The sequence below is a fragment of the Canis lupus genome, chromosome 16 (genome assembly GCF_011100685.1).
Source record: "Canis lupus familiaris isolate Mischka breed German Shepherd chromosome 16, alternate assembly UU_Cfam_GSD_1.0, whole genome shotgun sequence".
Classification (NCBI taxonomy): Eukaryota; Metazoa; Chordata; class Mammalia; order Carnivora; family Canidae; genus Canis; species Canis lupus.
Window position 1 is genome coordinate 10,739,089 of NC_049237.1, and position 24,120 is coordinate 10,763,208.

The window sequence follows — 24,120 nt, forward strand, 5'->3', positions numbered from 1 at the left end:
ATCTACATCAATAACTTGACTATCCTTAATAATCATGCTGCAAATAACACATAGTCAAGGAGTGAGTGGGTGTCTGATACAGCTGTGCTTCAGACAGACTTGCCTTAGGTCATAGAAGGAACACAGAAAGAGCTCACTACAAGGTTAGGGAGAGGTGAATGAGGTGGAAGGTTAATAGAAATAGTTGTCTATCATATACCACCTTGATTCTTTTCCTCCTTTTTCCGCACTCACACTTGTTCTATATATGTCTCAGATTCCTCTATTAGGAGGCTTGGGGAATCCTGTTTTCATTCTGATAGAAGCAACCAGCCAGCATGGCCCTCAAATGCCTACCAGTGACATTGGTTGTTGATGGTGGCAAAAATTACTTCTCAACTTAAATCAGTTAGAGCAATATTTCTATGCATATTGCCTGTGACTATTGTCCTAGATTCTAACTACTTCAAGAAAACCAGTTTACCTTCCCAGCCTTGATAATTGTAAAATAAACAGAGATCTATAGCAGAAGGGCTCTTGCTTGCATGAAATTCCTTTGGCTATACTGTTCCAAGTGGCAATGGGTGTATTCTTTGATTCCTTAGGGCTACACTGATGAACCTGTCTCTAAGATCCTTTGCCAAGTAGAAGATGGGACAATCGTACAGCTGGATCGTTGGAACCTCCATGTGGAAAGAAACCCAGACTTGCCTCCAGAAGAACTTGAAGATGGCGTATGTAAGGTGAGAGAGTTTTTTCTTCAGTGGAAGGGAACCCTGGAGCATGTACCTGAGCCACAGGAAATATACTGCTGGCTGGAGAAGCCTATGCTGATTCCTTCCTATGAGATAAGAGGATGATGTTTGAGTTTATGGCTATTAGGACTACAAATATGACACTCCTTAGTGATTCTGCCCCCATAGACTTCTAAAGATTGAGGTTTCCTACCTGCTTCCAGACCTCTGTCCTCAACTTCCACACCAAAGAGAATGTATTCATTTTCTAATCTTTCAAGCATTGTAAATTCATAACCTATGAGAAGGTGGAAAATATGGGTGGTGTAAATTCATAACCTATGAGAAGGTGGAAAAATGGTCCTGAAGCATTAGGCATATGGTCTTTCAATGGAAAGATAACCTCCCAAGATTTCTAGTCTCTTACTAAATATCTCTTATGTATAAGAAATATTAACTTAGTCCATTTCATTACTTGATTGAGACTTAAAGATGCCTAAATAAATATTTTGACTTAGTATTTTTCCTTCAGTGATTGAGCTTTCATTTCCACCCAAGGCAAACCAAGAGACACAATTGTATATATGTTAGTATAGAGCTTCAGTAGAACATTTGGTTCTAAGTTCTGGCCTCAACTTCAGATAAATCTGACAGATTGCCAAATAATAAATAACCATGTTCTGCATATTACTTTCCACTTTTCTTCTGTGATAGTGTTTTCAAGGTTTTGCATGCATAAGAACCTCCATATGCATCTGTTAAAAATGCAGATTATGGGGCCCAGTCCCCATTAATTCTGATTAAGTAAGTGCAGAGTTAAGGCCCTGAACCTATACTTTAAATGACATCCCTACTTTATTGGATTATGCAATTGATAGAGCCAAGATTGTCATGGATGTTTCCACTTTAAAATATGTTGAACCAGATATCCTTCCCAACTAAACCAAAACCTATTTATTCATTAGCAACACGATCCTGACCAATTGTGATAAACACTCAATCTATGGCTAAGATAAGTTAAAAGGTGTTTTATTTTGTCTTCATGTTTTTTTTCCCCAAAACTATGATCCAGAAATTATAAGGTTTCTAACAGGTATCATGACTGCTTAGTGGATTTGCATTCATAATGTCACAATGTTGTTTGAAACCACAGGTATCATTTTGGGATATGATGTTTTTTTCTGATGTGTTTGACCTACAGAAATTCAGTAGAATACAGCCAGTGTGAAAAGAATTATACCATATGGAGATTTTACGGTCCTTTCCCCACCGAACTTAGAATGCTTCGGCCGTCAGTAGAAATCTCTATTTAAATCTCTTCCCAACAACTTAAGAAATGGAAAGACTCCTTGGTGCAGCCAGGGAGCATTAATTCAGATAATTAAAGGGCTTTGAAAACTTGGATTTTGGAGGAGATGTGTAGGAAATTGGGACAATTTTCCCTGGAAAATATGAATAAGAACTTAATAACAGACTAAGTTGGGATATTATTTAGGGAATGGCAACCAGATGTTCTCCTAAAGTTATCAGTGAATGCTAAGACATGGGTTAGAATTGTAGCCAAGAAAACATAAATGGTAGGGATGAACATATCTATGCTTTTGGCAAGATCACCAACCCTTGCTGTCATTACTAAAGCTTGGTATTTTGTTTAAGTGCAGGAACTGGACATTCTCAAATATTAAGCCAGGAGAATGAGACGTGATTTTGGCATTACTCTGTGTTTTGTTTCTTTCCTGCTCTCCAGTCAGTTGTAAACATTTCTAAGGGGGCTGATTTGACCTATGAGTTTATTATAAGCTCTGACTCAGGGCCTTCTGTAGGGGGTTCATTCTTTCTTTCCATTGGAGACCAAGGCAATCTGTTTTCTTTTCTTCTGTATTAATATCTCTCTTTCTGCTATTCTTCCTCTTGTTTCATTTATCTCTTAATGGGATAAAGTCCTCACTCTAGTCAAACAAAATCTTACTGATTAAGGAGCATATGAACACGTTTGATAAACTTACTTTTGAAATCTTGAGGATTAAACACTTCTAACAGAAGAGAAGTATATTTCTATCTGGAGGCTAAACCTGATAATTATCTGGAAACATTATCCAAGCTGAGATAAAATTGCTTCTCTATTTAACATTTACCTTCTACTCTGAGTTGCAGAGGGAAAAGTGGAAGAGCCACAATTTCCTTTCTAGCATTTTCCACGGGCTTTTCTAATTGTTCTAACATTAAAGCCTTAAAAGCACATGAATTTTGCAGTTATGAAGAAGGATTGTAGGTTGTATCATCTTCTTTACTAAGCTTGCAGTGGTAACAGCCAGGGACCCAGAGGACTATAGGAAGACTTGTGTGTGTACATGCATCTGTGTCTGCATATTTCATAGTCTACTAAAGATACAAGATCTAATAGACTTCTGATAGATTCAAATAGATTCAGATTCAAATAGAAATCTGAAAAATACTAACAACTATGTATACATATATCTTTTTCCCCTGTAGATCAGGGATAGCTGAATGTTTCCCACTGCCTTATTGCTTATGACATATGTCAAAAATATATTTTAAAAAATTAAAGGGTAAACATTAAATATTATTCATTATAAGTTGCAGTATTAATATGCTGAATATAAATCCTCAAAAAGTTTATCCACTGATTAGCTTACACATGATCCTTCCAGTTGAATTGACTTTCTAAGTTTACTTAGTCATTCTTTGTAACTATTGCATATGTGCTTCCCTCAGCTCAATTGGACTCTCATTAATATCCACAAGAATAGTTCCCATTTCATAATTTGTTTTTGTTTCACTTGTTTCCTATACTACTTAAGATTCTTGGGAGTGTTATTTGATTTGAGCTTTCACTAATGAATTAAAAAAATCACCTGTTCCTTCTATGCAAACACCTTCTACCTCGGGTTGTGACTTCTCTTTTTCCCAGGGACTGCCCGAGAGGTGTCTGGCCTTAGGCTTTATTTTACTCTTTCTGCCCAGTTACACACCACTTCACCTCTACTTTGTTCATCATTTCAGCTCCCTCTGAATGTTTTCAATAATTACTTCAGCCTTGGATTTGATGCCCACGTCACACTGGAGTTCCATGAATCCAGAGGTGAGGACAACGTCCCATTTCCATCTCCCAGAGAGGAAGTTTCCAGCAGGTGTTTTGCATGTTCCCTTCTGCTTGCATATCACTTTAAGTATTGACAGTGTGCTTCAGTGTTGTTCATTTTAACTTTTATGATGACCCTGTGAGCTAGACAAGATAGGAACTTGTTATAGATCGGACCTTGAGATCTAGTTGTTTAGGTCTCAAAGATGTAAAGGATGGCACCAGATATATGTTTCAGGTCTCAGATTGCTTTTTTAAGTGTGACTAGAAACTTTGAAGTTAGTGAACTACTAGAAAGTGATAAAGTTTCTTTCACTCAAGTTATTAGGATATTCACAGCTTCTTGAACCACCAATTAGAAAAATCCAACACTTCATACACCAGGGCCATTGAAATTAGCAAAAATATACAAATCCTCCCTGGGTGTGCAAAAGAGACAACAGGCATCTTAGAACAATAGGGGAACTGACAAGTGGTTTAGGTTGAAAGAAGGGGTAATGATTGGATTGGTGGCAGAGGTGCTGGGAATGCCCATTGGACAAGCTAGAGGGATGAATGACACCGAGTGGTAATAATTTCAAGGGCTAAAAGATATGGGAGCAAGATTAGAGAACAAACTATTTTTGAAAGAGAAATAACACAGAATAATGGCACACAGATAAGTACTTCATCAGAACATTTCCTATGCCATTCAGAGCTGAGAAAGTTTAGGATTTGGGCTTATGTTGTAAAGCCCCAATCTTCTGTGCTCATGCTCACTTACTTGGTGTCTCTTCATCTCTCTCTTAAAATCTCTTGTTAATGTAGCTATATGTCTATGCCTTTGCCTGTATCTACATCTACATCACACCTAGTACCTGGTGAATATGTTAATATATAACCAAAACCATGCCAGGCTGTAGGTTAGTGGGTGTGTTGTGAGATAAATGAGAGGATTATTTTACTTCTTTTTCTCCATATTCTTCAAGAGCATCAGTGGTTTTAACTCCTAGAATTTCAAATACAGAGACCTAAAAGCTAGAATTTGAATGTTCAGATTCTAGTAATAACACAGAAGAAACTCTCTTACACACTAAAGGTTAAGAGTTGAGTTGTAGGATTAAGGGTGTTAGGATACAAAATATGAGTGAAGTCCAAACCTGTAATTCTCTTACTGAATTTAGCAGTTTTGGTAGGCTTTGCCTTCCTGCTTTCATGGGGCTTTGAGGGTCAAATGCTGTGTCAAATAAAAGCAGTACTGATGGAAGAGAAAGCCATAGTTTGACTTCTCTTTTTGAAGGGTTAGTTGATAACAGAATACCCAAATATTCAAATACCCAGATCAGAAGCAATACCACCCTCCCACCTCCTTGCCATAGGCAGGTCTTGGAGACAGATATTGAGAGAGCCCTACTTAAGGGCCTACATTTATAATCTGTTGGGCTCCCTGTATTTAAGGAGACTTAATTTGGGGCAGTAAATAGAGATTACTCATTTCTTAACCCATTTGTTTTTCTCTCATATTCTTCAGGAGACTCTGGCTCTGGGCTTCCTAATAAAATCCTTAGATTTTTTAACAATACTTATAAGTATCACCAATGCATGAATCTCCCAAAATAGATATCATGGCATGAAAAGAGGCCAAAATGAGTAAGTGGCAGACAACGAGCTCATTCAAAGGAGCCTAATATTTTGTCCAATTAATCTGACAATTTCCTCATGATACATTTCCTTGTGCTCTGATGAAACTTCAGTGTCTTGGAGAGACAGGAGCAGAGACATCAAGATGGAAAGATTGGGTTCAGAAGAGAATTCTTGAAGGAAAGTCATGGGCTTCTTTGTTTTGTTTTGTTTAGTTTTAAGCTGTGGGACTATTTTATTTATAGAGAGGAATATGCAAACTCTGGTGTATATATACATAGTTTAATATATTTGTAATTATAAAACAATTGGTTAAAAGACTCAAGGTATTAGTCTTTGAATAGTTTATTGTTGAAGCTTAGTAATTTAAATGCTTTCAAGCAGTATGAAATGGTATTACAGATATTTGCCCTGGAGGTAAGCTGGAGCCCTTGTGGAAAACCAGCCACTGAAGAGCTGATAAGGGACAATTGATACTGACTGAGACTAATCTGCAATATTCATGAAGATGGTATAGAGATTTGGTTGATATGGCTATACCAGAAGTGTGGACTTCTTAGTATCTGTTGACCTATTACTCATTTTGCATTAATTAAAAATCATTAATTTATGATGAAAAGTATAATTGCCCAAACCAGTTTTTTTTTTTTTTTTTACTTTTTTCTGTTTCTTTGGATTTTCCCCCATATTTTTACCTGGATAGACAGGAAACCTCAAGCTCACCTGCAAAAGAAAAAGAAAGAGAAGGCTATATTTTCAACTTGTTTCTTTTGGTCTTAAGTGGCTATTCTCAAGCCAAGAACACTAATTGCTGACACTTCAAACTGTTCTCAAATGCAGACATTCACAGTTGGAGGCATCATGACAAAACTTGTATCATTTGCCATGAAATACTTGGAGGGTGATTCAAAGCCTCATGAGAGCCATTATAAAAAAAATGAGCTTGGATAGAATAACCTATTAGGTATTAAGAAAAAGATGTGTAAGGTGTGTGTGTGTGTGTGTGTGTGTGTGTGTACTTGGGAATTATGCTAATCTATCTACATGAAATGGGTAATAAATACAAATCTTACTAAGGCAGAGTCTTTAAAAATGTAATTGCAAAAACTATTTTTGGCATAGATGTGAAATAGCCCATTGAATAGAGGGGCTAATTAGACACAATTGAGATCATTTATTGGTGGCATTACCGTGTAAATGCTTTTAGAATTACCAGTAGAAAATCAAGCAAGGAGTAAAGATAGTCTTAACATTTTGATTGCCTTTGTATATAAAAAATTAAACATTTGAATAATTTTGTTTCTATATTTGATCAGAAGGTAGGGTTAGTTCATTTGATTGGAAAATAGAGATGCTTTCTTCTTATTAAAGTGGCTAAACCATGCATGGTTGAACTGTTGCTTGCATATCAGAAAGTGCAGTCATTTGGAACAGAACTTGGAGATGTAACAGAATTGGCCATTTAATTTTCAGCTGGAGTCTTGCCCAGAACTTTAATAATTATTGCATTATGACAGTGCTTGAGCAAGTGCATTGAAAATATTCTCATCTATTAATGTATAGCCATGTTAACAATGATTATGGTTATCAGGTGGCAAAGTTAGGTCTCACTTTGCCAGCTATATGAATTAGATTGTCATTTCTTTGGACATGAAGGATATTAAGCACCTCAAACTTTTAGCCTGAGATTGGATGCTTAAATTTTACTGCCTCATTGAAATTACTTATCCAGAGGAGTTGAACCTTATGCTACAAGGTCAGGGAAATACAATTATGACTCTAGACAAGGCAGTATTTAAATTTGATTTAAAATTTACTATTTTCATTGAATATATAGAAACATGCAGATCGGCATATTTCTAAGGATTATGAATGTTACATGATTCATATGGAGAATGAACAGATTTCTTTAAAACGATGTTCAGTGGCTTGCTAAATTTCATCATCATCATCATCACTGCAAAGGAGACACTATCAGTCTTATGTCTGTGTACTGAGACTCAAGCTTGATTTGCCCTAGAGAAACTCTCACTGTCCAAGGTTCTCTGTAACCTTCTTTTCCATTTTGAACCTCTGCATGGCACCAGCTCTTCATTCAAGATTCAAGAACTCTTTTGATCATTCCCTTTATGTATGACTCTCACTTCATCTGATATAGGCACCTTTGCATGGCATATAAAAAACGATGTTTTCCTCTGATTTTCAAATCTATCTCCTCCACTCTAAACTCATGAGGGCAAAAGACCACATCTTATATTCTCTGTGCCAAGGCCATGGCTATCTCAATAAATGTTATAGTAATGGAAAGTGTAATTAGAAGATAGGCCACATATATAATATAAAAGGTAGAAGTAGAAAGGAATATACAGCAGGGACAAGATTAGTTAGTTGTACAGGCAATAAATAATACAGGAATTTGGCAGGAGAAAGGAATCAGAGGAAAATCTCCAGAAAGGGTAGGATGGAGCTGAAAGATAAAGGAGGAGTATGATATATGTAAAAAAGAAGTAAAGTGGCTGAGGGCATTTCAATGAGGAACAAATGAGCTTGTGTAAAGATGTGGACCAATTAACACATAATGACAGATTTTTACAGCGGTGTTAGAAAAATGGGTAGTATTGGTAAACATATTTGTCCTTAATGGGAGAGGAAGTTGGAAGAAAAGATTTTTTTAGATACATACAATTTAAATTGAAGGTGGCATTGTTACTGTAGGTATAGATTTTGGGATCATTTATGTATATATAACTGAAGTCTTACAATTAGGTACATAGCTAATGCAGAGAAGATGGAAAATGTGAGTTCTGTACAGTTCAAATTGCTTATTGATTTCTATAAACATAGAGTTGAACTTGTTTTTGTGAATATTTCCCCTAATAGACCAATTACAGACGAAAGTAGGGTTTAGGATCCTATTCTGATGGCACAGATGTTACCATGTTATACATAAAAATGGGATTAATATTAAATCAATAGAATGGATTATACCCTGAACCTTATTATCATTATAACTGGATTATATCTAGAGCCAAATCATTTAGGTGATTTAGATGGTGAGATTTGGGAAGTTTGAGCTAATAAAATTTAGATGAGATTTTTAGATTTTGAGTTGATGCCCTAATTTGGGATGAGACCTTTGGGGACCTTAGAGGGTATGAATGTTTTTCATCATGGGAAGGATGTGAATCATGGGGACCAGAGGGTGGGTAATGGTAGGTAAAACTTTGGCCTTTATGACCTTTGCTATTTGGTGTCATGCTTGTTGGTTACGTTATTTTACATGGTAAAAAGACTTTCTGAATGTTTTGAGGTTAATAATTAGCTGACCTTAATAAAAGGAAGATAATTCTGGGTTATCTGAGTGGGTCCAATGTAACACCATGAGCCCTTAAAAGCATGAGTGGAAAGTTAAACAGGAAGTCAAAGAGATGTAGCAGAGGGGAGTCAGATAGATTTGAATTGTGAAAAATACTTGATATGCCATTGCTGGCTTTGACAGTGGAGGGGATCCCAAGCCAAGGACTGCAGGTGGGCTCTAGAAGTTGAGAATGAACCCTAGCCAACAACAACCAGCAAGGAAAAAGAACTTCACTCTTCCACCTGTAAGGAAATAGGTTTTGCCAACTATCTGAATAAACTTTGAAGTGAATCCTTTTCTTTTTTTTTAAGATTTTATTTGTTTATTTATAGCACATACACGCCCATGAGTTGGGGGACAGGGGAAGAGACAGAGAGAGAAACTCAAGCAGACTCTGTTGGGTGCTGAACCTAATGCATGGCTCCATCTCATGACCATGAGATCATGACCTGAGAGGCAATCAAGAGTTAGAATCTTAACCCCCAGAGCCACCCAGGCAGCCATGAAAGTGAATTCTTTATAGAGCCGCCAGAGAAGAGCCCTGCAGACTGACACCTTGATTTGGGCCTTGTAAGACCCTAGGTAGAGGAGAGTTCAGTCCAGATTTTCACCTAGAGAATAAGAAAATAAATGGATGTTTTAAGCTACCAAGTTTTGGGGAATAGAAAATGAATACAATTAATGTTGGTGTCCCATCTGATTAGAAATAAGTTAATGTCCTAGACATACACAGTGTTTAGATCTCACTTGGTTACACTGTGTCCTTGTGGAAGAGGAAGATGGGCAGTTGAAGAATTGCAGCAATAAGTTATGAGTACTTCCAGTATTAGGATCTTGGGATACTTTGAGTATTGTTGGCATTTCATGAGAATGATGTTTCATGGTTGACGTCATACCAATTAACCGATACAATTTCCTTAAGGAACAAGAATGCTTGAACTTTCTTACTGGTCCTTTCTCGATTCTGTATGACCCTTTTCTTTGATATATTTGGGAACCACGTTCCTTGGACCTTCTCAAAGACCTGTCAATTCTTATATTCTTATATTACAATAGATATATTGTAGATATACATGTAGATATATTCAGCCACTCAACACTTTAAGAGTCAATAAGGACTGATTAAGTACTATTATTTGCAGATTTCCCCTTGCTTTTTAATGGACTGGCTTCTGCAGGGACTGGGGAAGCTCTAACATAACCCAACACCTCTCTCAGCTCTAGTCAGCCTTTGTTTCCGAGGCTGTTTGGAGTAGGGTAAATATTAAAATGGAAAAAGTATTTAATCATCAAAGTAGGCTCAATCAAGGAGTCATTAGTATAATACCATTATACTATTAACAGAGATAACAGAATTTACCTCCATCTTTTCTGTTCTCAGGGCCAAAGCATAGGTATGACTCTCCTACCTTGTTATGTTTCTGACACCTCTCTAAATGCTAGTGTCTTAATCTTGTTTAGTTTACATATTAATTGAATTTTATCTAGTTAAATTACATTTGAAGTAACTGTTTTCATTAGCTGTGTCAGTGAAATCATCAAAACCCCAGTTTACTTACTAATTTTATTCTACTCTTTTAGGTCTTACAGAACATTTTCTGTATCTTGAGAGAAAACTATTTCTTTAAAAGGAGAAATAAATAGGCTCATAGGAGAATCCCTTAGGAATGTGAATCTTTTTCAAACTGTAAATTAATATTTTTAAAAAATAAATGTAATAGTTGATGCATGATTCACTTGATAGCAGTGGATGTGAGTGCCCTGAAAAAGTTCTATGTCAGAACTATGGGTTCTGCCATTTTGCATTTTTTTTTAAGATTTTATTTATTTATTCATGAGAGACACAGAGAGAGAGAGGCAGAGACACAGGCAGAGGGAGAAGCAGACTCCATGCAGGAAGCCTGATGTGGGACTTGATCTCAGGTCTCCAGGATCAGGCCCTGGGCTGAAGGCAGCACTAAACCGCTGAGCCACCCGGGCTGCCCTATTTTGCATTTTTTTTATTGTAACTTGCATGATAGCCAGATCTGACTATTTTTCTTTCATCTTTTTAAAATTAGGAATTATGTACCCCTGATAAATTGCATTGCAACAAAAATTCTAATTTTGCCTCTGGTTCCATAAAGCAAGAGTTAATGCAACTGAAAATGGTACCCAGCCAAATCTGGGTTAAGAAAGGTTAAAAACAAATAAACAATGTTACTTAGCAGCCAAATTTATTCTAAAGACCCATACTGTAAAAATGGTGACTTTGGGGTCCACAAATGGGGACCAGGGAGATAGAACACTCAGTACCACTTTTATCCTTTTTTTGTGTTTAGTATTGCCTACAAATTAACCTTCGACTTTTGTTTTATTTTGTTTCTAGGGTTTAGAGTACTTAATTCTGTATAACATAGTGAATGTTTAAGGAGAGGTGTGAAACTTAAATATGTAAAAACTCTCAAGAGTTTCCATGTTGTGTGCTAATATTATAGGCAGTACTAAAGTACTCAATTTAGGCAATACTAAAGTACTCAATTTACAACATACTACCTTATTTTTTTTTTAATTTGCAAGATTCCACCCAGTTTCCACATTATGTGCTAATATTATATTCTAATAATCATGAAAATTATCTAACGATCCTATGCCTAGGATTATTCTCTGAGATGGTACAGCTCTTATTCTGCACAATCTTAGTGAGTGAACTCTTTGCTACTGTTCTTCATCTAGACAATTGTTGAGATTTGCCATTCAAACATAGGGCCAGGACTTAAACAGCTTCAGCTAGCTGGCCAGCTGTCTGATGAGAAAAAATTTGAAGAGACACCTTGCCTGAAGAAGGAATTGATGAGCACTTGGAATAAAATAACAGGAGGCAAATCATTGACAGTAGGCCTGATCAGAAAGTCTTGGAATTCTACTAGAAAGAATGTAAGGAAATAATATTTCATTTTGGGATTTTGTAATCCCTTAAATTCATATGAACATTCTCCAATACAGATTCTTATTTAACTTTTTTGTGGTCTTCAACCTATATAATTAACAGAACCAAACTCAAAATTAAACCATTTTTCAGCCAGAGCCTTTGCTGTTGAATGCCCTGAGGGCATTTAGCAGTTCACCTGCATATATGTATATTTATGTACCCCCACTAAGTCAAATGACTTTTTCAAGGATTGTTACATAAATAGACCGTAGGGGATCCTGGGTGGCTCAGTTGGTTAAGCATCTGCTTAGGCTCAGGTCATGATTCAGGAGTGCTGGGATTGAGCCCCATGTCTGGCTCCCTGCTCAGCATACATAGTTTATAAAAGACATGTCTTATGGAGGTCAAAGCGAATAATCACAAATAATCACCTCTTATCACCCCCTCCTTCATCCTTTCACCTCTGCCCTGGATCCCTGCCAGCCCTCTACTCTGAATAGAGTCCAGAGTCTCTCATCTTTTAATGTACATACAAATCACCTGGAGAGCCTATTCAATCATGATTTCTAGACACTACCTCCTAAACATTATAATTCAGTGGTCTAGGGTGGAGTCTAATAATTTGCATCTCTAACAAGCTTCCAGTTTATGCTGATGCTGCCATTTTGGAGCTACAGTTTTGTAGCACTAGACAACTATACCAACTGGCCTATAACTAAGGGAAAGATGATAATAAGGCTGTTGAATCTGTTGGATCTGTGGGGTGGGGAGAGAGGGGAAGGAAGTAAGAGTGCTAATGGAAGTTACTACCTTTAATGAGGTCTCTATAACAAAACTACCTTTTTCCTTTCACAGAAGCAAATCCAGAGAAATTCAACAGTCGTTTTCGAAATAAAATGTTCTATGCAGGGGTAAGTATATATTGTATTTTATAAGTATTATGTATTATTTAATACTAATTCACCATTGATAATAAGGATACTAACTATGTTAAAAATAATTACACATCTCAGATGTTTACAAGTATGCCTATATATGATTAAGGTTTAATGTCTTGGTTTAAAATTAAGATGTATTTAAGTTGGTAGAAAGGGAGCTGGTGTTCATCACTTCGAACTTTAAAACCTAAGGCTTCATGTTGTACTGAGGGGATGATATTCAAGGAGTGACATGAAAAACATCAAAGCCAATCTAGAGAATGAGACAGGCAGACTTAAAAGATGTATGGAAAGTCTTGGATAAGAATGTGGATTGCATAGGAGTTCATATGCATCCATGTTTGGATGAGAAATTGACAGAGGATGGGCAGTTTCTCATGAAAGGATATATGTGAGTAAAGGAGATCTTTTTTCTTTCTTCTCAGGAATATCCCTGGGGATGCATGACCGTTGATGGGGGGAAGCACCTCTAAATTATTGATTTAAAGAAAGTATAGTTTAAATTTATAACACTGGATAGACAGAATTGAAATAGAAGAGGAGAGGGTGAAGCAAGATGTTCTTAGTGTCAAGTTAAAGATGATATCAACACCCTATGGTCAAGTAGGAGGTCAGGAAAGGTCATCAAAATCAATCTTCAAACTGGCTCTTGGAATTATCTACTTTTTCACTTTTCTATTTGTGTTCTTAAATTTTATTATAGGTTATAGTTTGAAAACAAAGTTTTCATCTTGACAGCTACTGCATTGCATTTTGTTTTGGATTTAACAAGAAAAGAACTTATTTTATATTTTGAATAATTTAGAAGCACTAGGAACTATTTATAACATGGAAGCAAGGACTTGGCATAACCATGTGATTAAATTTGTTTTTTTCCCCTTTATTTCCGTGTGGTATAGGCAGCTTTTTCTGATTTCCTACAGAGAAGTTCTAGAGATCTATCCAAACATGTTAAAGTTGTTGTAAGTATTGAATGTGTTGACTCAGTTCATTTGAATATAAATATGTATGCTGCAAATAATGTACCCCAAATACCAGTTTATATACTTAATCAATGGGCTGCCTTAATTCCAGAGATCATTTAATATAGTTCATTCAGCCAACATTTCTGATAATATAACTCTGTATTGGGAACTGTCTTAGTTGCTGGGATGAACAGTTAGTTTCACTCCTGAAGAAACTCACAGTTCCATTACAGAGAGGGCCTGTAAGTCACTGCATAACATTGTAGTTAGTGTTGTTGATTATGCATTCAATATGGTGGTGGCACAAAAAGGGGAATGGAAACTGATTATGGTGGGTTCAGGGATACTTTCATCAGAGAAGTGATGTTGAGCTGGGTCTTGACATAGAAATAGGTGCTCACCAAATAAATATCTTTATTTCAGGGCTACCTGATGAGACTCCATCTTAGAAAAAGACTCTTAAATACAGAGAACAGGTGGTTGCCACAGGGGAAGTGGGTGGGGAGATGGGTGAAATAAAAGGACCTAAGAAGTACAAACTTTCAGTTAAAAAATAAATAAGTCATGGACATGAAAAGTACAGCATAGGGAATATAGTCAGTAAGATTACAGAAATGATATTTGGAGACAGACAGATGATTTCACTCAGTGAGCACTGAGTAATGTATAGAATTGTTGAATCGTCATGTTGTACATCTGAAACTAATAACACTGTATGTAAATTATACTTCAATAAGAAAAATTCATAAAATTCATAATCACCAATCAATAAAGCATGTATGAGACATCAGTCTCCTGAGTCAGTTGAAAGAAGAGAGAAAAGCGATTACCACTAGTGTCAAAGGCCATTGGCATCACTTTTAGGTAGTTTAGTTCTCATGCAATAGCAGTGAAAACAAGCATCTCCTAGTAGTAGAGACTCTTTAGAGGGGAGGTACTGCTTTCTTAAAGCTGGAGGCAAGAAAGACAGTGGTCCACTGAACTATGAAGATCTTTTATTTTATTTTGATTTTTTAAGATTTTATTTATTCATGAGAGGCAGACAGAGAGAGAGAGAGAGAGAGAGAGGGAGGGAGGGAGGGAGATGCAGAGACACAGGCAAAGGGAGAAGCAGGCTCTATGCAGGGAGCCCGACTTGGGACTTGATCCCGGGTCTCCAGGATCAGGCCCTGGGCTGAAGGCAGCACTAAACTGCTGAGCCACCCAGACTGCTCCTGAAGATCTTTTATTGATAAAATTATGGTTATTAAATTTAAGTAACAGTGACCTCCCTGTTTCTTTAAATTTTAAAGATTTAAATATTAAATTTAAGTAATAGTGACCACCCAGTGAAAAATGAACTTGTCCTGCTTTTCCAGTATTTTTACATTGAGAGGAAGGGCAGCAACACTGCCCAGGGGCAGTGGCCATATTGAATGGCATTTACTGTTCAAGTCAGCTGCAGTGAAATTAAACTCTGTATACTCCCTAACTACTGGACAGTTTGTCTGCACATCTAGCACTCCCCCTGATGACAAGTATCTTGTACGTAGGTGGCTATATAACAGGGATTAAAAGAAGCTTACAAAGAGACCAAAATGGCACCCAGATAACTAGGAAAGATAAGCTGTCAGCCAATACAGGCAAGATTCCAGGTGAATTGGTTTGTGTAATACCATCTTCTTTTTTTGTGAGGAGAAAAAAGATTAGAAACAAAATAGAAATATTTGGGATTCAGTCCTAGGTCCACCTTTATGAGGTATATGACTTTCGGGGAACCAGGTAACCTTCCAAAAGAGTTTACTTGCCTCCTTTAAAACAGGCATAACAGGGATCCCTGGGTGGCCCAGTGGTTTAGCTCCTGCCTTTGGCCCAGGGCACGATCCTGGTAGACCCGGGATCAAATCCCACGTTGGGCTCTCGGTGCATGGAGCCTGCTTCTCCCTCTGCCTGTGTCTCTGCCTCTCTCTCTCTCTCTCTGTGTGACTCTCATAAATAATTAAAAAAAAATAAAAAAAAACAGGCATAACAGGACATGTCTTTGAACAACAATTACTGACCATTGTGATGTGTCACACAGGGATACAGAATATTTCTATAAGGACATCACTGTATGTTTTCTTGAGTGAGAAATGGAAAGGATAGAAGATTAGCTAGAGCAATTTAATGTACAGGTAACAACAGACTGTCTCATTTTTGCCACAGGGTGAAGTCAGGTGTTTCTGAGGTAGTAGTTAATCTCTCGCATAAATGTAGAGTAGTTTGCATGACTACTACATCAGAAAATCATAGGACAATAACAAAATCCTATGTACAGCATTATTTGTCCTCCTTCCCATGTTTTCTTCTTCTTATGACTTATCAATATGTGAGCTTCTGTATAGGAACATATTTTATGTGTAGACATTTTCCTTTGTGTGTTTGAAATAGGAGAAAAGTTGAAAGCTGCTGTTCTTTTTTTTTTTTTTTCCAGATTTTATTTATTTGAGAGAGAGAAAGAGTGAGAGCATGGGGGGCAAGGAGGGGTGGAGGAAGCAGCAGACTCCCATCTGATCAGGGAGCCTGACTCAGGACTCCATCCCAGAACCCTGAGATCATGACCTGAGCCAAAGGCAGATGCTTAACCAACTGAGCCACCCAGACACCCCGCTGTTATTCTAAAGAGACACAAAATTTAAAGGCAGCAATATGTAAGAAAATTTTGTGAAGCATGAGAGATGGTAAAGTGCCCTCTTTTATAATTTGATAAATTCCCAGAATCACTGACATGTTTCTCAGGAAGAAAAAGTAGAAAATTTAAAAAGATTTCCGTTCTAAATATGATAATTTTATAGTTTTTTTTTTCTGTAAGGCAAACAATACTGCTTTGTATGCTATTAATGTATCACATCCTATTTTTAAAGTTTTAGTTACTTACAACACTCAATTTTGATAATTTAAGGTATCTTCCTTGGTATAGTCCTCTATCAATCATTTCAAGTCCTTAAATTGGGAGACTTCATGTTTTCTTGGTGTCTGAGGATATTGTAAAAACACCTTCAATCAATGTCTAGAATTTGATTCCTTTCTAAATCACCTTTTGAAATATTTTGTTTATTTAGGGCTATAACATTTCCTGGAAACAATTTTTTAGGGCATGCTCATTAAAATTAGGCTGCATTAAGATCAGCTGGGAAAACAATGAGACAATAATGCTAGGAGAAGCACTGTTCTTAGATTGAACACTCTTTTGAAAGAAGTCTTTAAAAATTCACAAGGGGCTTGGGAATGCATTACTGTGCTCTCCAAAGGAGAAGATAATGGGGAATTCTGTGATGAGGGTATGAGGAGAGCAAATACAGAAGTACACCTTTGACATTGAGAAGTCTATAGTTGTGACTAGAATTTTCTTCTTTTGACTTTTGTCACCAGTGGGAAATGAGAAAAGAAAATGAAAGCCTTTTCTTTGATTAGTTGGAGGATGCTCAAGGGAAGTGCTAACCATGAGGGAAGCTCCGTACAGAGATATTGGGGCCAAGCCAGCCTGAGGCCTTTGAGACACCTGGGGTCATTCAAATCCAGAAAAGCAGTTTATCTCAGAAGACCAAAGTCTGTAGGACATTAAATGTGTAAGAGCAAATCCCTAAAGGAGATATCACTGATTTACAATAGTTTTTTTAAAGCTTGCAGTATATATTCCTCTTAAACAGTTTTCAAAATGTTATGTTTAGTGTTTTCAAAATAAAAATTATTTTCAGAAAGCAAATTGAATAAATGGTTATATTCATCCCTATTGTTTGGGTTGGATAACTGTGGTGGAGATCACTACAGCCTGAACTCAAGGCTTCCTTTTAAAAAAAATATTTTATTTATTTATTTATTCATGAAATAATAAAGAGAGAGGCAGAGACATAGGCAGAGGGAGAAGCAGGCTCCATGCAGGGAGCCCGATGTGGGACTCAATCCCAGGACTCCAGGATCAAGCCCTGAGCTGAAGGCAGACACTCAACCGCTGAGCCACCCAGGTGTCTCATGAAGGCTTCCTTTTTATGCCCTTAAATGTTCATAAATCTTTTAAGGTTGATACAAGTCAAAATATCTAAAAATCCAAGGTTAAGAATGATGGCAGTTCCTTTGTTTATGAGGCCAGAGAAAAATTATTTTGGCAGCTTTGTTTTCCTATTAAAACAAAACCATTCTCTGAACCCTGGGTCTGCTAAAGTTATAATCAGAATACATTTTCAGTCAAAGTAATGACATCCACTTAAGCAGAGTTGAGGGCAAGGGGAAGACCGTGATATATACCACTGTGCCAACCTAGTTATCTTTGATAAAATTTGTAGACTTGTGACTACTTCAAAAACCCTTTTTCTACTCTGATTGTTGCAGTGTGATGGAACAGATCTCACTCCAAAGATTCAGGAACTGAAGTTCCAGTGTATAGTATTTTTAAATATACCCAGGTAAGCTCTGCTCATCCTTTTTCTTTGGTTTGATATGAACTCTGTTTGACATGAGGTTATCAGTTTTCATTATAGGAAATGTTTAGGTACAAACAGTGAAAGTAAGTTATCTTACTGACTCATTAGGGGTGTCCAGGCCTGATCATTTTGTTCTCGGTTTAGTTAGTGTTCTCTGTGGTAGGTGGTTTTTTTTTAATGCGATGTGGTGTGCATGCTATATACTTATCCATCGTTAAGAAACCCAGGCACCCCTATTTACTGGAACATTTTAATATAATTCTCAATTACTGATTCTCTCTCCCTCCCAAGAATAATAGACTTGAATAAATCCCTGTTCTCAGTTTCCTGAAAGCTGTTAGGAAGCCATGCAGCCTGATTTTAGCATGGAACTCATTCAAAATTGTTGCTAGATGATTGCTTTGAAAAAATAGGATCAATTAGAGTAGCATTTTCTAGCCAGGATGTCAACTCTCTTTGGTGCTATTATGTACCTCTGGAGAAAGGGGTATTTAAGATTAACTAAACTCAAAATAAGCACATTATCTCAGTGGTACAAAATTAGAGTCTAGACTCCCAAGCCAAGATTTTGGAAGGGATGAATCTATGACCCTTTGTTATTTGCAAACCACACAACTCAAGACAAAATCTGCAGATAAGTTCTATTTAGACTGAATTTAATTGAAATGAGAGTTGTATGTAAATCTATGGCTAGGAAAACATAGTTTCTTGATTATTTTTGGCAGTGCTCAGCAGAGTCACCTACAATCTTATTTCAAAAGGTTTTCATCTTCATTATTTCCATAAAAGACCTAGATTCTCAGGAAACATTATTTTCTCAGGAAACATTATCTTCTTTATTTTTTTTCCCTCTTTTTTTCTTCTTGCTGCCCTCCTCTCTATTCTGCTTCCTCTACGTTTCCAATTTCCTTTATTTCTCTTTCTTTTTTTCATCTCTTATCTTTTCCTCATACCTTTCTCACTCTTCCTCAGCTACCTTTCTCTGCTTACCTTCCTGGTGGTTATTTATTATCTTAGTTATGCACATAATGACCAATGTGTACCTACCTCCATTTCCTGGCCCTTTTCTGCTGGCATGCACTGTCTTCCTCCGAGACCAAATTCCGGAACTGCCCATGGATAACTCGTGACATATCATAGAAAAAAACATAATGGATCACTGAGTGAGAAATGTTAATAAACAGTGAATTAGGGATATAGTTGGGCACTATGAGGTACTTTTGTTATAAAATTGTGACCCATTTTCAAAGATGAATATTTGGAAATGATGAGTCCATTTTCTTTTCTATTGGAAGGTATGCACCAAGAACAGGAAACTGTTCTTAAGTGAGATACATGTTGGATCTTACTGTAAGGTAATGCCTAGTGACAATCATGAGAGAGATGGAATAAATTTAATTCTGTGTTTAATCTTATCTTCCAGATATTGTGCTGGCACAATGCCCTGGGGGAACCCAGGAGATCACCATGATTTTGAACCTCAGCGTCATGATGATGGTTATATTGAAGTCATTGGGTTCACTATGGCCTCTTTGGTGAGCAATGCAATATTTTATTGAAATGAAATATACATAAGTTACAGAGTTTATTGATTTCATAGATTTTGGGGTTTTAGCCTTTAATTTTCTCTCCTACTTTACCAATTTATGAACTTTATGCAATATAGGATTGTTTGAGGAAAACAAGAAAAAAAGATAATTCTTTATGTTACGAGAGAAATTGATGCACAATTGTTTGAATTTCAAAAATAAATATTATTTGTTCATTTTCCTGATTAATTTTCTACCAGAATGAAATGCAAACATTTTTATTGAAATTAAAAAGCGTTATACCACAGACATATCTCAGCATTAATGCAGAAACCTTGCCATTTGATACCTTTTTGTTTCATTGAGGAAACAATGAAAGGTAGAAAGGAAGGTGGTCATTTGCATTCAGCTTTATCTTGCCTGGTTAAGAATAAGGTAGATAGCTCCATTATCACCAAATACAGGAATAAAGAAAGACATCATTATTGTAACAATAATGAATATTCATTTGCTACAGCGCTGAGATCATCTTCACATTTTAATTTTGTTTGCTTGCATTAAATTGTGAATTATAGTGTAAGGGCAATTTCAAACAGGTTTTAGCACATATTTCAACTTATTATTGAATGATGAGGAGACAAATTAAAAATTATGCTTATCATCTTATCTAGTATAAATCAAGCCACAGGGATGCCTGGGTGCCTCAGTGGTTGAGCACCTGCCCTCGGCCCAGGGTGTGATCCTGGAGTCCCGGGATTGAGTCCCACATCGGGCTCCCTGCATGGAGCCTGCTTCTCCCTCTGCCTATGTCTCTGCCTCTCTCTCTGAGTGTCTCTCATGAATAAGTAAATAAAATCTATAAAAAAAAAATAAATCAAGCCACACTATCGGTTTATAAAATGAATTAAAAAATTAAAAGCTTCTCCTTGCAGCCCATGGTTAGCACTTGGTTTGTGCTATACCTTATGCTTGAAGGTAAAAAGGTTCTATTTCTTGATCCGAGCAAGCCAAAGCAGCTTTCTTTATCACTCATCTTGTGGATTCCTACTGACTTTTCCTCAATCACCTCAGGTTACTGAGATCTGATAGAAGAGACTGTTGTGATTGTAGCAAGGTTGTCCATCACCTGAGATGGTGATGCTCCTCATGAAATCCACCCTCTCTGGGATGAAGTGATTGTTACATGTGATAGATTTGTCTGGGAGTGATCTAATTTTCAGGGTTGTAGCTCAGGTACAGCTCTTTCTCTCCAAAGGTCTTTATGGTAATTAAGGCAAAGACTCAGCGGAGAGCAAATATAGGAATAAATTCAAGAAAGATATCTGCAAGGAAGAATTCTTGAAAGCAACCCCAAAAGCCTCAAATCTAGTCACATGTGTTTCATTCATTCATTTATTCATGGGTTTGGTGAACATTTATTGAATGTTCCAGAGCTTCCTACTCCTGACTGTGTGGCAGCAGGTTGTTAAGGGATGTGGGAGAGAAGATGATCCTTCACCGAGGCTTGGGAGGGCAAAGAAAATATTAGTTACTTCTGCATCACTCTCAGGATCAAAATCGAAATGTAAGCCTGCAAGATTGAATTTCTAACTCTCTGGCCTTTCCCCTGCCTTCTTCACTTTCTAACTCAAGTAGCCTCTCAAGTCAAACTCAGCTTTGAACATCTCTTGCTGCTTTTGTACCACAGGGCCATTGCATATGCTTTTTTCCTCTCTAAAATGTTCTTCAAGTTTCCATCTTCTATAACTTCTCAGCTCTATTTATGTCAGGTCTTTCTTGGGTTATTTTTGTTTACAGTTGCATAGTATCTGGACCGGAAGGAGATAGCTGAAACTGGGTAAGTAGAGGAGAGTTTGTGGAAGGATTCTACAAATATTGAACTAATTGTGAGCAGCAGCAATGGATGGTGGTGTATTCCTGAGCTCAAGGTGCAAAGATAAGGAAGCAGTCAGCTGCACAAGAAGGAGAATTATTTGGGAAGGACCACGTGATAGGAGTAATGTTTGCCAAGTGGAAGCAGTCAGTCAGTGGCAACCTGGCAGGGAGGGAGCCAGAGCCCTAGATATAGTGACTTTACTCTTCTTGGCCCTATAGATCTTTTTCTGGTGCTTCCCTCTGGAGAAGTCTAACCAGAAGCCAGGGAACATGCAGTTACTGCTATAGTCAAAGGGGGTCAGGTTCACAAGGCAAGACGGAGAGCAGGAAAGGGTGGAGTGCCAGCCAAGCATGGCAGGTGGTGGATATGCATCAGTCCAGTGTGCCTTCCACACGAGACAGATTGATAACCTATATTGGCATAAGCAAATGTGGCAGAGCAAATTAATTTTGCCAGGAGAAGAGGAGCGGGATTTGGCATTCTGTAGAAAGAGAAATTTACGTACACTTGGAATTGTGAGAAATCATAGTCCTCTGTGGGAACTATAACCCATTTTAAGGGGGTGAAAAGTGAGGGTGGTCGATGATGCTAGAGAGGTAGGCAAAGGCCAGATCATGGACTGATTATAGGATTTATACAGCAGTTTTGACTTTATTCCAAGGTCACTGGTGAATTAGTAAAGTGTGTTTTTAAATAAGTATTTATTTTGAAAAGAGCCCAATATAAAAATAGACAAAATAATATATTGAACCCTCATGTGCCACCACCTAGCTTCTATAATATTCAAGACATGGGCAATCTTCTGTCTCCACCTATGACCGCCTCCCTCATACTAATGTGAAGCATATCTCAGGCATTATATCAGTTACTTATAAATATTTCTGAATGTGTTTTTAAAAGAGAAGACTTATTTTATGAACAAAACTATATACTTTATATCTGAAAAAATTAAGACAGTTGCATCTGAATATTACTAAGTGCTCAAATTTCCAGTTGTCTTGCAAATACCCTTTGTTTTCTTATGCTCTGTCAGTTTGAACCAGGATTCAAGTAAAATTTATTGATAGTAATTGATTGATATGACTCATGTATCTATGTATCTATAGATTTCTGCCTCTTTACCTTCTTCATTATTTATTGAAGAAACCAGGCTATTCATCCTGTAAAATTTCCCTGAGTTTGAATTGTGCTGATAATATTTCTGAGATGTCAATTAACATGTTCTTCTCTCTTGCTGTTTCCTTTAAGTTGTTTGTTGGATGTAGATGTATCACTTCCATCCCTATCCCCCAAATCTACTTTGTGGGTATTATTTTCTTTTTCCAAAAGAGAATAGGTAATATCTAGTTGTCTTTCTTTTTTGACTAATAGTCCTTGAGGAGCATTGTCTGGATCCAGCAATCATTAGAGGTTGGCAGAGTAATGATATTCTAATTGTATCCTTCTTCATTTATTAACTGGAATATTGTTATGAAGAGTAATTTCACCCATTATTTGGGTACTCAGTTACATAACTTATGTAGGAAAAGTGGGATAACAGATTCTTTTTATTTATATGTTTTCAAAATATAGATTCACTAGCACCTTCTGATGGTGACCATTGTTTTCAATGGATTTGGATTTTTTTTGACACTTACCATTACAAGTTTGGGTGTATGTACCCTCTTCTCACATCTGCGGAGGCTTACAAATACTTGGCAAGTCATTGGGATGCCTGGGTGGCTTACCGGTTAAGCATCTGCCTTCACGCTCAGGGTGTGATCCCGGGGTCCTGGGATCGAATCCCGCATTGGGCTCCCTACAGGAGCCTGCTTCTCCCTCTGCCTGTGTCTCTGCCTCTCTTTCTGTCTCTCATGAATAAATAAATAAAATCTTTAAAAAAAGAAACCAAGTACTTGGCAAGTGAGGTACAGTGGAAGTGACACTAGGTAGCTTGGGATGCTGGATCATGAAAGGCCATGCAGCATATGGAAAATACAGGTCATACTGATGGTCTCTAATTAATAGGAATTTTATACATTCTAGGTAATATTTTTAGCTCCTTCATTTATTTGTTTATGTAATTTAAATTCAGTTAGCCAACATATAGTACATACTTAGTTTCTGATGTAGTGTTCAATAATTCATCAGTTGTATATAACACCCAGTGTAGTATCTGTTCTTATCAGTTTAATATTTGTTATTTAAAATGTCTCCCTGCTTTCATTCATTTAATGTCTGTCATAAATATTTATTGAACATTTGTTGGAACCACAAATACTTATTGAATTCGTAAATGACACTCTGCTACGTAGAACAGTTATGAGAGGGACCCAAAGACAAGCACTGTCTTCAGGGTGCCCACACACAAAAAACACGAGAGTTGTGGTCTGGCATCATAAATTCTGGGAAAAAAGGCATATGTGAAGATAGAAAAAGAACTGAAAGCAGACCAGTGTTTATAAAATGGAAAATAAGCAAAAAATTGCACAGAGGAGGCAGGAGTGGCTACAGATGAGATTGCAAGTATCATTCTATGAGAGAATTAGCCTAAGAGAGCATGGTATTCTAGAGCTCTCATGGTGGTTTAGTGATGACACATACAGTGAAGAAAGACACGTGTGGAGGAGAAAGGATGGGACAGGAACAATATTTTGTAACTGTTGAGAAGGTTGAGAGAGACAGAATG

At 37.0% G+C, this 24,120-nt stretch overlaps 1 protein-coding gene across 1 annotated transcript in view; it reads left to right on the top strand.

Annotated features, from left to right (window-relative positions):
• The window catches only part of DGKI (diacylglycerol kinase iota), a 428,692-nt gene that overhangs the window by 240,802 nt on the left and 163,770 nt on the right, over window positions 1-24,120 (top strand). The window contains 6 exon segments of the mRNA XM_038559441.1: window positions 585-722; window positions 3,738-3,816; window positions 12,561-12,616; window positions 13,543-13,605; window positions 17,956-18,029; window positions 19,471-19,582. Of these exon segments, the coding sequence (XP_038415369.1) occupies window positions 585-722; window positions 3,738-3,816; window positions 12,561-12,616; window positions 13,543-13,605; window positions 17,956-18,029; window positions 19,471-19,582 (522 nt within the window).